Source organism: Thunnus albacares, chromosome 1, assembly GCF_914725855.1.
Source record: "Thunnus albacares chromosome 1, fThuAlb1.1, whole genome shotgun sequence".
In the NCBI taxonomy this organism is placed as follows: domain Eukaryota; kingdom Metazoa; phylum Chordata; class Actinopteri; order Scombriformes; family Scombridae; genus Thunnus; species Thunnus albacares.
Genome location: NC_058106.1, coordinates 40,150,263 through 40,164,518, shown reverse-complemented (window position 1 = coordinate 40,164,518; position 14,256 = coordinate 40,150,263). Strand labels below are relative to the sequence as shown.

General features: G+C 39.9%; 2 protein-coding genes and 1 non-coding gene across 3 annotated transcripts in view; 2 read left to right on the top strand and 1 right to left on the bottom strand.

The window, feature by feature from the left end:
- LOC122986896 (NLR family CARD domain-containing protein 3-like) overlaps positions 1 to 14,256 on the top strand; it is a 1,497,050-nt gene that overhangs the window by 2,936 nt on the left and 1,479,858 nt on the right. The window contains exon 2 of the mRNA XM_044358400.1: positions 12,365 to 12,466. Within this exon, the coding sequence (XP_044214335.1) occupies positions 12,365 to 12,466 (102 nt within the window). The remainder of the gene's footprint in view (positions 1 to 12,364; positions 12,467 to 14,256) is intronic.
- LOC122986857 (NLR family CARD domain-containing protein 3-like) overlaps positions 1 to 14,256 on the bottom strand; it is a 934,102-nt gene that overhangs the window by 371,023 nt on the left and 548,823 nt on the right. The window lies entirely within an intron of this gene.
- trnat-cgu lies at positions 10,407 to 10,478 on the top strand. The gene has a single exon. It is a non-coding gene; the product is annotated as a tRNA-Thr (tRNA).

Here is a 14,256-nt window from a genome sequence, read left to right as displayed (position 1 = left end):
GAAACTGCTTCCCTCTGCTCGCCTCTGGATAACCACACGACCTGCAGCAGCCAATCAGATCCCTCCTGAGTGTGTCGGCATGGTGACAGAGGTCAGAGGATTCACTGACCCACAGAAGGAGGAGTACTTCAGGAGGAGATTCAGAGATAAGAAGCAGGCCAGCACAATCATCTCCCACATCAAGACATCACGAAGCCTCCACATCATGTGCCACATGCCAGTCTTCTGCTGGATCACTGCTACAGTTCTGGAGGATCTGTTGAAAAGCAGAGAGGGAGGAGAGCTGCCCAAGACCCTGACTGAGATGTACATCCACTTCCTGGTGGTTCAGTCCAAACTGAAGAACATCAAGTATGATGGAGGAGCTGAGACAGATCCACACTGGAGTCCAGAGAGCAGAAAGATGATTGAGTCTCTGGGAAAACTGGCTTTTGAGCAGCTGCAGAAAGGCAACCTGATCTTCTATGAATCAGACCTGACAGAGTGTGGCATTAATATCAGAGCAGCCTCAGTGTACTCAGGAGTGTTCACAGAGATCTTTAAAGAGGAGAGAGGGCTGTACCAGGACAAGGTGTTCTGCTTTGTCCATCTGAGCGTTCAGGAGTTTCTGGCTGCTCTTCATGTCCATCTGACATACATCAACTCTGGAGTCAATCTGCTGGCAGGAAAACAAACAACATTCTGGTGGTCTGAAGGGTTTGGAGGCAAATCAACACGTTTCTACCAGAGTGCTGTGGATGAGGCCTTAAGGAGTCCAAATGGACACCTGGACTTGTTCCTCCGCTTCCTCCTGGGTCTTTCACTGCAGACCAATCGGACTCTCCTACAAGGTCTGCTGACACAGACAGGAAGCAGCTCACAGACCAATCAGGAAACTGTCAGGTACATCAAGAAAAAGTTCAGTGAGAATCTGTCTGCTGAGAGAAGCATCAATCTGTTCCACTGTCTGAATGAACTGAATGATCGTTCTCTAGTGGAGCAGATCCAACAGAACCTGAGATCAGGAAGTCTCTCCACAGATAAACTGTCTCCTGCTCAGTGGTCAGCTCTGGTCTTCATCTTACTGTCATCAGAAAAAGATCTGGATGTGTTTGACCTGAAGAAATACTCTGCTTCGGAGGAGGCTCTTCTGAGGCTGCTGCCAGTGGTCAAAGCCTCTAACAAAGCTCTGTAAGTACACAGATAGTTGGATTTATTCATCATTATTTAAATACTCAGCTATCCTTTTAACAAAAATAAATTCTTACTTGTTTTTTCCCTTTTATTTCCTCTCCAGACTGAGTGGCTGTAACCTTTCAGAGAGAAGCTGTGCAGCTCTGTCCTCAGTTCTCAGCTCCCAGTCCTCTAGTCTGAGAGAGCTTGATCTCAGTAACAACAACCTGCAGGATTCAGGAATTAAACAGTTGTCTGCTGGACTGAAGAGTCAACACTGCACACTGGAAAATCTCAGGTCAGAACAAATTCCCCATTGTTTTAGAGGCATTTTTCTAAACTATAAGATGCAGCCTCTCCAATGTCAGGACTTCTGATTTGCAAAAGTTTTCCACAAGGATTTTATATTTCAAACGACAGAAAATGTTTAAATTTTCTAGTTTATCTTTCCTTGATTCAGCCTTATATATTTTACAGCACACATATATGAACTCTGGCTGAGATAGAGTAACACATATTTGCTTTGATACCATGTGATTTATATCATTACATGTCTGTTCATCATTAAACTGTCACATCTCAAACATGTTTAGAATAGAACAGCAAAGATTTTAACCAGTGCTGAGAGTTGAATTTATATCCAGCATAACCAAAAGTCCAAAGTTCTGATTGGCAGAAGTTTTCCACCTGGATTTTATTTTTCACAGGAAAGAAAATGTTTGAATTTTCCGATGTATCTTCTTTGATTCAGCTTCTCCAGAAAGCATTAGCTCAAGTTGGCTGGCTGACTCAGCAGGGACTAGAAATCGTCTCTGTTGCTAGGTCGTTACTAAGGGTCGGCCTACTTGCTGGAGTAGTAAACTAGTTTCATTACGTGGGAGTCTACAGACGCAACTGATTGTTCTCCAGGTACGCATAATATGATCAATTTATATCTTTTTTTGTTATATTATTTATTATTTATATTTATTTCTGCAAATATTTTGGAAATATTTTTCTTGAATTTACTGTACATTTATGTAACCAAGGTTATTTTCTGTAGATACAAATTACAGATGTCCCCTAAATGCCTCATGATGCAGACATTGACTGTAAAAAATATGGACGTAGTCATGGTGACATCACCATTTGGTTCGCGAACTGCCATTTTGAAGCCTCGAGTGTAGCGATTTGACCATCGCCATCTTGGATTTGGCCGTCGCCATGTTTGATTTTTGGAGCCAGAAGTGACCATATTTGGAAGAGAAGGTGGAGCTGACCATAGCAAGCTACTAGCTTGGTTAGCATGGTGCATTTATAATCTATGGTTAACAGTCATAATGTTAATGCTAATTTTTGGCTAGCGAAAAACAGGCCTAACACCGTTAAAACAAAATGTACTCGGTGGAAAAACTGATCATCCGACTCATTGATGGGTCTTTTATTACAAAAAACACCGAACAAGACATTTTTTTAGGTAACCATAATATTACAATTAACTTTATTGAACTGAAAACACACTGTGAAATAGCAGCAGCTATGCCTATATGCCATGTTTACGTTACTTAAGCAATGTTGTCACCATGGCAGCGACTTGTCAATCACAACGTAGCCATGCTCTAAAGCATACACTTCTTTATTGTCTATTTTTTGCAGCCGGTGGAATCGCCCCCTATTGGCCATTAGATAGAATGAAGGTTTTTGGCACTTCTGCATTGGCTTCATTTTTCAGCTCCGGCGGTTGCTGCTTGGATACAGATGACTGCAGTCAGTAGAAACTACAATTTACCAATGTTCCCTAAACGCTCAACATGCAGGCTCATTGTAGACGCTACAATTTACCGATGTTCCCTAAACGCCTCACATACAGGCTAGCGGTAGATGCTAGCGGTAGCTGCTAGCAGTAGATGCTAGCTAGGCGGCTGCGCATAGAGAAGTTTGTAGTCTCCCTTCAGTTACTGCAGCGCAGCCACTCAGACAGGTGTTTGGCTAAAATGAGTTAGCCTGGAAAGAGTAAAATAAGGCGTTTTAATGTCAGATTTAAATAAGTTGAAACCGAGCGGAGCTGGCGTGTTGTTCTGTAGCAGTCAGATTACATTAATTCTAGGGTGAGTTTTTCTCTTTATCCTCCTGCTAACATCGACTGTAAATCCACATTTTAAAGCTGATATTTAAAACATTTTATTCCTGGGGGGTCATGACCCCGGACCCCCCTAGGGGGTTCACATCTAAAAACATGCTGCTGAATCATCCCTCAGCTGTAGACTTTTCCCATCTGGCTGGATGCTCAACTTTCTGGAGCTCCCTGATTCAGTTAATCTCTTAGTTAGTTAGTTAGTGTGGAGACAGTTTGTTGTTGTATCTGACTGCACACAGCAGGACTCTCAGACTGTCTGACATGTGTGTTGTTTTGTGTGTTTGCAGGCTGTCAGGATGTCTGATCACAGAGGAAGGCTGTGCTTCTCTGGCCTCAGCTCTGAGCTCCAACCCCTCCCATCTGAGAGAGCTGGTGCTGAGCTACAATCATCCGGGAGCCTCAGGAGAGAAGCTGCTGTCTGCTGGACTGAAGGATCCACACTGGAGACTGGAGTCTCTCAGGTACACTCAAAAAACTATTTAGGCCTAATATGTAAGACTTATGTATTTCAATTGCATATAAAATTTCCATCCATTGGAATTGCATAGTTTTGACATATACAAACTAATAAAGTTAACATGAAGCATTTTTATAATTCAAACATAAATTAAACAAGCAGGAATAAGAGGTTATGTATTCTTATTAATAAATCCAATGTGTTTAAAAGAAATAATAACCAGGTTTATGCAATATCCCCAATTAACTTAAAATGCATCAAATTAATGCACTTTAAATGAATAAACCCAATGTATTTTAAATGTGTCAATTTGAAAACTATGAACAGTGTTTCTGCTATAATAGTAAATGCCAAAAATAACGCCAAATATCCATTCATTCAGAAATCAATAGCATTTGGGAGCCTCTGAGCAGCACTGTTTCGAAACGCAAGTCAACGTCTGTGTCGTTGCCATGGAAACTGCAGGTTGCGTAGCTCCTTTTAAAGAAAAGGGCAGTACGTGAGCGAGTGTTTAAGTGAGAGAGCGATCATCAGAAAAGTGACGGTGAATGTGAGCAGAGCAGAGGAAAAGGTGAACAGTAAGGCCGGATTCAGATCCAATCAGGCGTTGCGGCGTTCAGCCGCAGGGTGGCGTGGAGGTGTGGGCGTGTCTATTTGTCCTCCGGAACATAACCGCTGTGAAACAATCAGAAAATAACGTTTTATTGATCTGATTCACTGGCAGTCTCTCTACCAGCGCTCCCTCTCTGTCTTCATTCACTCTCTAGCTCGCTCGACCACTGCTGCTGTCTCTCTCTCTTTCTCTCGTCTTTTTTACAGTACAGACTAAAGTGTGTCAGTCAGTTAATAAATGCTGCAGCATGGTGGTTAGCTCCAGAGTTAGCAACAATAGGTTAGCCTAACCTGACGACGCTAAACAGATGAATAGAAGCAATGGAGAACGGAGGAATATATGGCTGCTAATCCATAATTTAATATTTATTTGGAGCATGTGGCCAGTTTGGGTATTGCAGAAAGTCAAAGGCAGCAAAACGTTGTCATACAACAACATCACACTACACCATTTCCATTCAACAACATAACACACTGACATACAGCACACACCCACAAAAAGAGCAACCAAAACATGTGAACAACAAATATATTAAAAATCTATTTAAAAAAACAAAACAAAAAAGAAAAACAAAAGAAAATACCGTTCTTACATGCACAAGGTTAAAGAAAGTGCTCCCTTTTCAAATATTTACTTATTTTGGCACAGTTGACCACTTAGACAAATGCCTATAAAGACAGGCAAACAGTTAAAGGCTAATTTAAGGTAACCCTGAACTATGATTAGTCATTTCAGAAGCATAACAATTCCTAGAATCTAATCTTGAAATTAGAATCAAAAACATTGTGAAGGCTCAGGTGAGGCCAGTCGGCCTTAAACACTTTGCTGCTTGTTGCATGACCAAGAATAGAAACGATTCCACTTCCTGAGTTTGATATGTAAACCAATCTCACACGTTTGAACTAATTGACTTCAACCATATTCAAACCATGTTCATACCTTTTAATTGATCACATTTCATTATTTTTAGAATTACAATATTTCTGCAGATTTTATGAGATTTGAATAAATCCATTTTCAAATTGTGGTGATTGAATGAAAATGACAGAAATCCAAATGCTTAATAATAAATGATGACATGAATGATGTTTTTGAGTGTATGGAGAGACAATGTCTGATAGAGGAGGAAGAGCTGGAAACATTTTCTCTGTCAGAGCTGATCACACATCTCAACTCAATCTTTGACTTTTTGTTATTTCTAACTGAAGTTTCCTGTAAATGTCGAAAGTTCAACCTGATTAGATTCAATCAGGGTTTCAGAAGGATTGGGATACTGGATTCAGATTGGATCAAAGTCTATCAAAGCCCAACCCCACATTTGAACAGAATAATCAAACAGTAGACTAGAGCGATGTAACGTCCATGTTTGCATGCTGAAAGAGAACGTGCTGCTCTGACCCCCCTCCTCCTTTCAGCCTGCAGCCTGCTGGAGTCCGATTCTTGACACCAGGTCTGAGAAAGTGTAAGTGTGTTTTTCATTTCATTCATCAAAACAAAGCAAACTTCAAACTGTGACATCACTCATTCACATCCTACTGAGGATGAAGATGATGTCATCATCAATCAGATGATCGATCAATAACTGCAGCTGTATTGTGTCTCGTTCTCTCCATCAGATTTCTGTCGACTCACACTGGATCCAAACACAGCAAACAGAAACCTCAAACTGTCTGACAACAACAGGAAGGTGACATGTGTGATGGAGGATCAGTCATATCCTGATCATCCAGACAGATTTGTTTACTGGCATCAGCTGCTGTGTAGAAATGATCTGACTGGTCGCTGTTACTGGGAGGTCGAGTGGAGAGGAGACGTTGATATATCAGTGAGTTACAGAGGAATCAGCAGGAAAGGAAACAGTAATGACTGTTTGTTTGGAAGGAATGATCAGTCCTGGAGTCTGAGCTGCTCTGCTGGTGGTTACTCTGTCTGGCACAATAACAGAGAAACATCCATCTCCTCCTCCTCCTCCTCCTCCTCCTCCTCCTCCTCCTCCTCCTCCTCCTCTGTCTCTAACAGAGTAGCAGTGTATGTGGACTGTCCTGCTGGCACTCTGTCCTTCTACAGAGTCTCCTCTGACACACTGATCCACCTCCACACCTTCAACACCACATTCACTCAGCCTCTGTATGCTGGGTTTATGGTCTGCTCTAACTGGTCTGGTTCCTCCTCGTTGTCTCTGTGTTCTCTGTAGGAGGAAGTCTCCTCCTGTTAGAGAAACTTTCTCATGTTATTTAGTACCAACCTGATCTCTCACTGCTTGTAAATGCAGTTTCTAAACCAACATGGTTTCCACATGACTGACAGTTTGTTTGACATTTAAAAAGCTGTAAAAAAGAAGCTGATGTTCTCAGAGCAGATAGCTCAGTCTGTTAGAGGACTGTTTGGAGGTTCGGAGGTCGTGGCTTTGATCCTTATGAGTCTCAGTGAAACTCAGAAGCTCTCAGAGAGAAAACCACCAGCGGCTGAAAGTTTACTGAAACGTCAAGTTGTGACCAAGGTTTTTAAAAATGTTGGAAGAGTTTTGCCCACTAACTATAACACACATAATGACAGTAAGTATCCGCTGGCCTATAGAGGCTCTTTGTTGTTTTTACTCTTATTTGTTGTTCAATTAGTTGTTTTTTTAATCATATAGTCAATTCAGAAAGCGACATGTTTTTATGTGTCTCTACTGGATGTGCATGTAGAGCTGTAAATAAACATTATGATTCATAGATTCATCAATTCATGGTTTTGTCTATAAAATGTCAGGAAATTGTGTAAATTGTGTAAAATGCTGGTTGTAATTTCACAGAGTCAAAGGCGACGTCTTTAAATGTCTCATTTTGTCTGAACTAAAGTCCAGAACAGTCAAATATTCTGTTTATTATCATGTAAGACAAAGAAAAGCATTCAATCTTCACACCTGAGAAGCTAAAAGCAGAAAATGTTTGCTTCAAAATGACTCAAATGATGATTAAGTGTTAATTTAGTGTTGACGGATAATCAATGAATGGACTAATTGTTGCAGCTCTGGCTGTATGTGAACAGAATATTAGAGGACAAACAGCTGACAGTTTAGCGCCTTACTAAATATCCACAATAAAAAGCTCATTTACAGGATCATCAATCTGTTTACAATCTGTTTGAAATGTTTCTTATTTCTTGTTTTTGTGTTGTACTAAGTAAAGTTGATCATTTGTATGTTTATGTTACTCAGGCAGAAATAAATGGAACTGCAGTATCACCTGTTATGTCCAATAAAAAAGGATCATAAATAATAATAGAAGCTTTCATTTGATCTTTATTGTCAGATTCAGAAAAATGGCACTCTAATAATAAGTTGAACATTATTAATAGTTATATTGTTTATTCACACACAGTTTAGCGCAGGGTCAGTTTCTCATTTCTACAACCTTCACACAACTCAACTTTGAATGAAAAGTCACATTTTGATATAAATCATCAACATTAATAGTTATATTTGGAAAATGTGCTTTGGACAAAAAGCAAGTGTTTTCTTCTCCAGGAAGAAAACAGTGAAACACGTGTGTCGGTTAACTTTCTGCACACAAAGTGAAGACAGACGTCCGTTTGTCTTCTTCTGCTGTGACGATCAGCGGGTCAGAGGTCAGAGGTCAGATCAGGTATGTGACGAGGAGCTGAGAGAGGAAACCAAGAAGAAAGTCAAAAGCTCACAGCTCAACATCCAAACACAGACTGCACACAGAGCTGCAAGCATGGAGGAGAAACCATCACATCTACAGATCCAGGTACAGTTCTCCACTTTACTTTATCACAGAAAAACTCTCATTTTTCTCTTTTTCTCTTCATCTGAACCGTATATTTGCTTCTTTATTTCAGGGATTTTTGTATATTTGCTGCTTTTATGTTGTTCTTTTAATATCTGGATGTCTCTGCTTCTGATTGGACATTTATCTCCAATCAAAAAGACAAATCACATCTGATTCTGCTCTTATAATAATAATAATAATAATCATCATTGTAATGGCAATTTTCATTTTTTGATGTCCTTTCTTTTCCTGTTTTTCCAGTTTACCATTACTACACAGGTAGGTTAAGTTAGGAGTGATCTTACGCAGATTCAAGAACAGATTTTCCAGTCCGTTGGCTGCCGTTTAGTTTGTTGTTTTATTGAAGTCTTTGTACATGACATGAACATACCGGGTTTCTATCCTGCCAGCTGTAGTGTGCGTCTGTTCCCGATCTGGTAAGAACTGTATGTGCTCCACCTGCCTGTGCCTCCCGTTTCCTGTCACCTATGCCCCTAAATATACAACCCTGTGCATCTCATGACCGCCACCCAGTGTCCAAAATAATACTGCAAGTTATAACTAAACAAATGACATGCCAACAATCAACATAAATGGCTCCTACATACCGGCCCCTAATTGTTTTAAGTATATAACAAAACAATTATGTCATTATGATTAAAATGTTTTTTTGAATAAATGAGAATCATTAGTGATGCTGCGGATGATTTTCTATGAAGATTGTATTTAGCATTAAATAGACAGTTGTTACATCAGATATATGATCAACGAGGGAATTTCATTTCAAGATGTTTTTAACTTCAGGATTCTTTACTACAAGACTGAAGCAATGATGTGCAGTGTTCACATGTTGACATTTTGTCCAGCAGATGGCAGCAGCAGCTCTATAAATTAAGGTCCTGCTGTTTTTATGACTTCATAGACTGTAAAAATGACTTCAGCTCCTTATTTAGACTGTTGCCTGTTGTAGCTTTAGGTGATGTGGGTGAAATTAGTATTTAGTCGTCTCTACATATTATTTTTGTCATTCTTGTCTCTGTAGGTCTGTGACAGCGTACCGGGACACCAGGCAACACTTCTCCTTGACAGACCAGCTAGTCAGAGGCAGCTCACTGCAGGGGCAGGTTTGAACATTACGACGGGGCGTTTCCTGAAGATGCACTGAGCAACGGTACGAAGGCCGATCCGACGCTCGATGGAAGCGAGCTGAAGACAGCTGAGTCTGATCATCAAAGCCTGTCGTGGTGCTGTGGACCTTTTCATCTCCACACCCATGACCCATGACCACGGTGGAAGCTGAGAGCTGCTTCTCAACCTTGAAGAGGATTCAAACCTTTCTCAGAAACACCCGGGAGAGGCTGAATGCATATTTGGTCGTAGCGTCAGTGGAAAAGAGACTCGGCCGACCAACTTGAGCCAGAAAGTCATTGAGAAGAACAAACTTTATGTTCAAGAAGTGTTCAGGCAACATTACAGTGTTGTGTTGTTTTTAGATTTGTTTACTTTTTCTTTTCTTTTTTTGCTGAGCCATGAAGTGCTGCTTCAGTTTGTCCCCCCATATTTCTATCACCAGCTGCCACTGTATGGAATTCAACACACGAGCCGATCAATAACACTGATGTTCGTACTGTAATGTACAGAACACAAAAATAACTCCACCAGAGATCGGCTGACGGTTTATTGGTCGACAAGTGAGGCTGCTTTCAGTCTTCATGGATCTTTGATTAGCAAACTCCTGATGTGTTTTTAAAGGAAATATCTTTTTAATATGACTGTCAGCTCTTAAATTTATATCTTTGTTGTCTTCATCGTTTTTTTTCCTGTTGGTTTGGTTAATATCGTTTTATTATATTGTTATCATACGTTTTATTTATTATTTACATTTTTATTGTTGGTCTAACATTGAAATGAAGTTGAAATAATGCAGAAATGTCCTCACTACGACGGTTTAAGGCTAAAATGAAATATAAGCCGATACACACAAAAGAAAAGATATTTAAGATTTGAAAGTGTCTCTGAATATAAAAGATGAAGTCCCAAACTCTAGGTAGTGACACGTTCAGAAAAACATCTATATGTAGTATTATTGATTTGCAAACATGGAGGGTTTAAATGTTGCAAAGAGAAAATGCAGTCAGCTGTTACACTGGCGCCCCCCGGAGGCCATAATGTCCATTACACACCAGTGAACTTTAATGGGTCAGAAATGGTCTTCTGCCATGTTAGCAGCTCAACACAAGTTGCTGACAAAACTCTAAACATTTTTACCACAACTGTGAGTCAGTTTGACAAGGCGTGGTGGCTGAGTGGTAAGGCGTTGGTCTCGTAAACCAAAGATCACGGGTTCGATTCCTGTCCGTGCCTTGTCAGATTGATTGTGTTGTGGAAAGTCGAGGTGTGTCCACTTTGGAAAAGTTATAGCAGGACTGTGGGACTCTTGTCTCCCCCTTCTGGCAGTGAGAGTAATTACAAAAACACTGTTAACAAGTTCTTATGCCATAAGCTCCTCCGCAGCCGACTGCGTCGCTACCGTTCTGCCTGTAAAACAGTGGATAGATTGATTTGAGCATCACACAACACCGCAAAATGACTCGTTTCACTAGCAGAACTCGATCTGATAACATTTGGAAAGTCTAGAAGAGCCGCACGATTAAATTATTTAATTACTCAAGTTAGCAGAGAGCTAACAGGAAGTCAGCTGGCTCGGCCGGGGGAAGTCTCTGGTGCGCAGCATTCAAACGGCCAACGTGGGAACGTCCTGCCCGACATGAGATTTAAAAACTCTGTATACTGTGAAATACAGAGAGATTTATCTGGCGGTGATCGGCTTCATCAGCATCGTGTGAACTTGTTTGGCTTGATTGTAACAGACGTTCATTTATATGTAAATGTTCCACACTGCAGGTTTAAAAAGCTCTAAGAAATAAAGCTCCAGCTCGTCTGACTGAACGTCTCAGAAAGTAAGACGACTACTGAGAAGTTTTGAGGTCCAGCATCGTGAGGAAAGACTCAAATGTTCCACAAAAGAAAGACAGGTTAAGCGTCAGCTCAGGGTGTTAAGGGTAGAGCTGAGAACCTGTTAGGTTGAAGGTTCAGTCTTTATGTGTCTCAGTCAGTTTTGAAGTCAACTTCTAAAGGAACTACTCAAAAGCTCTAAGAAATACAGTCTGAGTGTCACTGGTTAATTAAATGAGGGTCTTACAGGACTGCTTGGAAGTTTGGTTTGATCTTTTGGCAAAGACTCAAAGGTTTTCAGAAATACTCCTTGACTGTGTCTGACCACATGGCTCAGTGTGTTAGATGTCACTTCTGAAGGTTTGAGGTTGTTGGTTCAGTCCTCCAGGTGGTTCAGTAGCTTTTAAAGTCTGAAGTCCAAATATAAGACTGAAAAGTTGTAAGAAAGAGCACTGCAGTGTCTCTGACTGAATAGATCATTGTAGGTTTGATCTCGTGGTAAATGTGTGAATTTTGAAGTCCAACGTCCGTACGAGAGAATGAAAAGCTCTTTGAAAGAAGGTTTAAATGTCTTTGACCAAATAGCTCAGGCTGGTAGAAGAAGGTGGAGAAGTTTAATGATGTGGGTTCGATCCTGAAGGAACTCAGTGAGGAAAGACTCAAAGGTTTTAAGAAATACAGCTTAAGTGCATCTGATCAAAACACTTTACCGTTTTGAGTTTGATTCTCAGGCACCTCTATGAACTTTTTAGTCTGCTCTGAAGGTTTGAGGTTGTGGGTTCGATCCTCGGTGAGTTTTGAAGTCCAACATCAAGAGGAAAGACTGAAAGCTGTGAGAGAAACAATCCCAGTAACAAAGATCCAATGGCTCAGAGACTAAGATGGTTGCTCTGAAACATGAAGGTTGCTTGTTTGAACCCCAGTCAGCAGATTTATTTTAGTCTGAGACCCAAAAGTAAAGACTGAAAACTGTTGAAAAAACATCTTTACTGGTGGTTCAGGCTGTCAGGAGACTAGTCTGAGAGTTTAGAGGTTGTGGGTTTGATCCTCAGTGAGTTTTAAAGTCCAACATCAAGAAGAAAGACTGAAAACTGTGAGAGAAAGAATCTCAGCAACAAAGATCCAACAGCTCAGCAGGTAGGACGGCTGCTGGGAGACTCTGAGGTTGTGGGTTTGTTTCTCATCCACTGTCTTCTTACTGATTTTCATTCTGCTTCTAAAACTTCAGCTGCTGACAGTCTGGTCAAAATTCATCTTTTAAACTCTTTGATTTGTTAATTGTTTGTTTGTATCAGGATGCAGCAGCAGAGAACAGACTCTCCTGAACCCAGCTGTGTCAGTGTCGACTCTATGGATCATCCTATTAAGTTAAAAGATGGACGACCTGCTGATGGAAGGTAAGAATGTAAAACTGAAGTTTGTTATTATCTGACTCTCCTGAGAAGAGGAATCAATATATTGTTTCAGCAGTGACATCACAGTGTCCACCTGTGCAGGTTGTGAACAGATTGATAATTGACAGAAAGGATTGTTAGACACAAGAATGTTTTATATTTATGGAAGATGAGAAAAAATCTAAAATGTCTCATTAAAGACAAATCAGAGAAAGAAAATGAGATACAATGCACATTATGTATACGTGTTTCCTTTTCATGTAAGTGTTTACTGTGTCATAATTAATGAAAAACCTTTGGTAAAGAGACATATACAGACACACACAGACACACACACACACACACACACACACACACAGACACACACACACACACACACACACAGACACACACAGACTCAGACGGCGCGCTGCAGGAGCGTTCAGGTGTTTGGGGTGCAGGTGCATCTTATGGACAGCAGGGGTCTGACTGCTGAAGAGCAGCTTGAGTCTGAACTAGAGGAGGAACCTCGCTGTGCCCTAACATCCACATTCCTGATGTTCAAGTTGCTTTTTCTTTTTAAGTTTAATTATGGTCTGATTATTCCTAGCAGTGTAGTAAAATAATAATCTTTTTAATTTTATCTCTTTAAATTTCTATTTGGACTTTTAATTTTAATTGTGACCAGAAATATCTTCCATACAGCTACAGCTGCGCGTCAGGTATGAAGTAAATACTGGAAACACTCAAGTAAAGTACAAGTACTTCAAACTTGTACTGAAGTACAGTATTTGAGTAAATGTACTCAGTTAGTTTCCACCTCTGCTGGTGAGGATCAGTGACAGCAGACTGATAGAACATGTGACTCAGTTTGTTAGAAGGCTGTGAGGAAGAGTTGTTAGTTCTTCATCTGTTCAAAGAAACATGAAGATGAGATTTGGACAAATTTAATCCAAACAGAGTTTATTATGGAGGACGATGAAGAACTGACCAGCTGGGATGTTGCCTGACGTTACAGTTGGAAACCAGATGTTTGAGTGACATGAAGCAGAAAATGAAAATGACACTGATGAAGACGCTGATGAAGACGCTGATGAAGACGTTGATGAAGATGTTGATGAAGATGCTGATGAAGACATTGATGAAGACACTGATTTGAATAATCTTAATAAGTATAAATGTTTCTTTTCAGTTTTCAGACTGACAGGATGTTTCATCCATTGATTTTACTTCTGTTACAGTCATGAGGAGGAAACTCCAGAGAAACATGTTTCAGTAAAACATGGATGTGAGTAAATGTGCTGGAAAACAAAGAAAACTATTCAGCTTCTGACAAAAAAGAAAAAAAAACATTTTTATGTAAATACAATGAATGAGATGAGATAAACAAGTGATAAAAAAACTAATATTAAATGATAAATAATGATCATTAATTCAACAAGAAAGGCTGATTATAGTCTACAGTTAACAGCTTCAACACATCGTCAGGTTTCTGTGTGAATTCAGCTGAAATTTACAACATATTAAAAGGTAATGCTGCTATTCTTTAATTACCAAACAGATTATAGATCAAATATGTTTCTGTGAGCTTGTCAACTGATTAAAAATGAAAGTTTCCAGTTTACTGTAACTAAGGTCAGATTAGTCTGCATTAGTTAGTTATTACACATCAAATTCATATGTTTGCTGTTATTGATTAATTGAATATTATACTGTTCAGTAGCTTTAACTGGAGTCATTTTAAAATATCAGCTGAATAAGAGACAAGAGTTCATTCCTATGTTCACTTTTAGAATCTCATTTAGTTTCTCTGT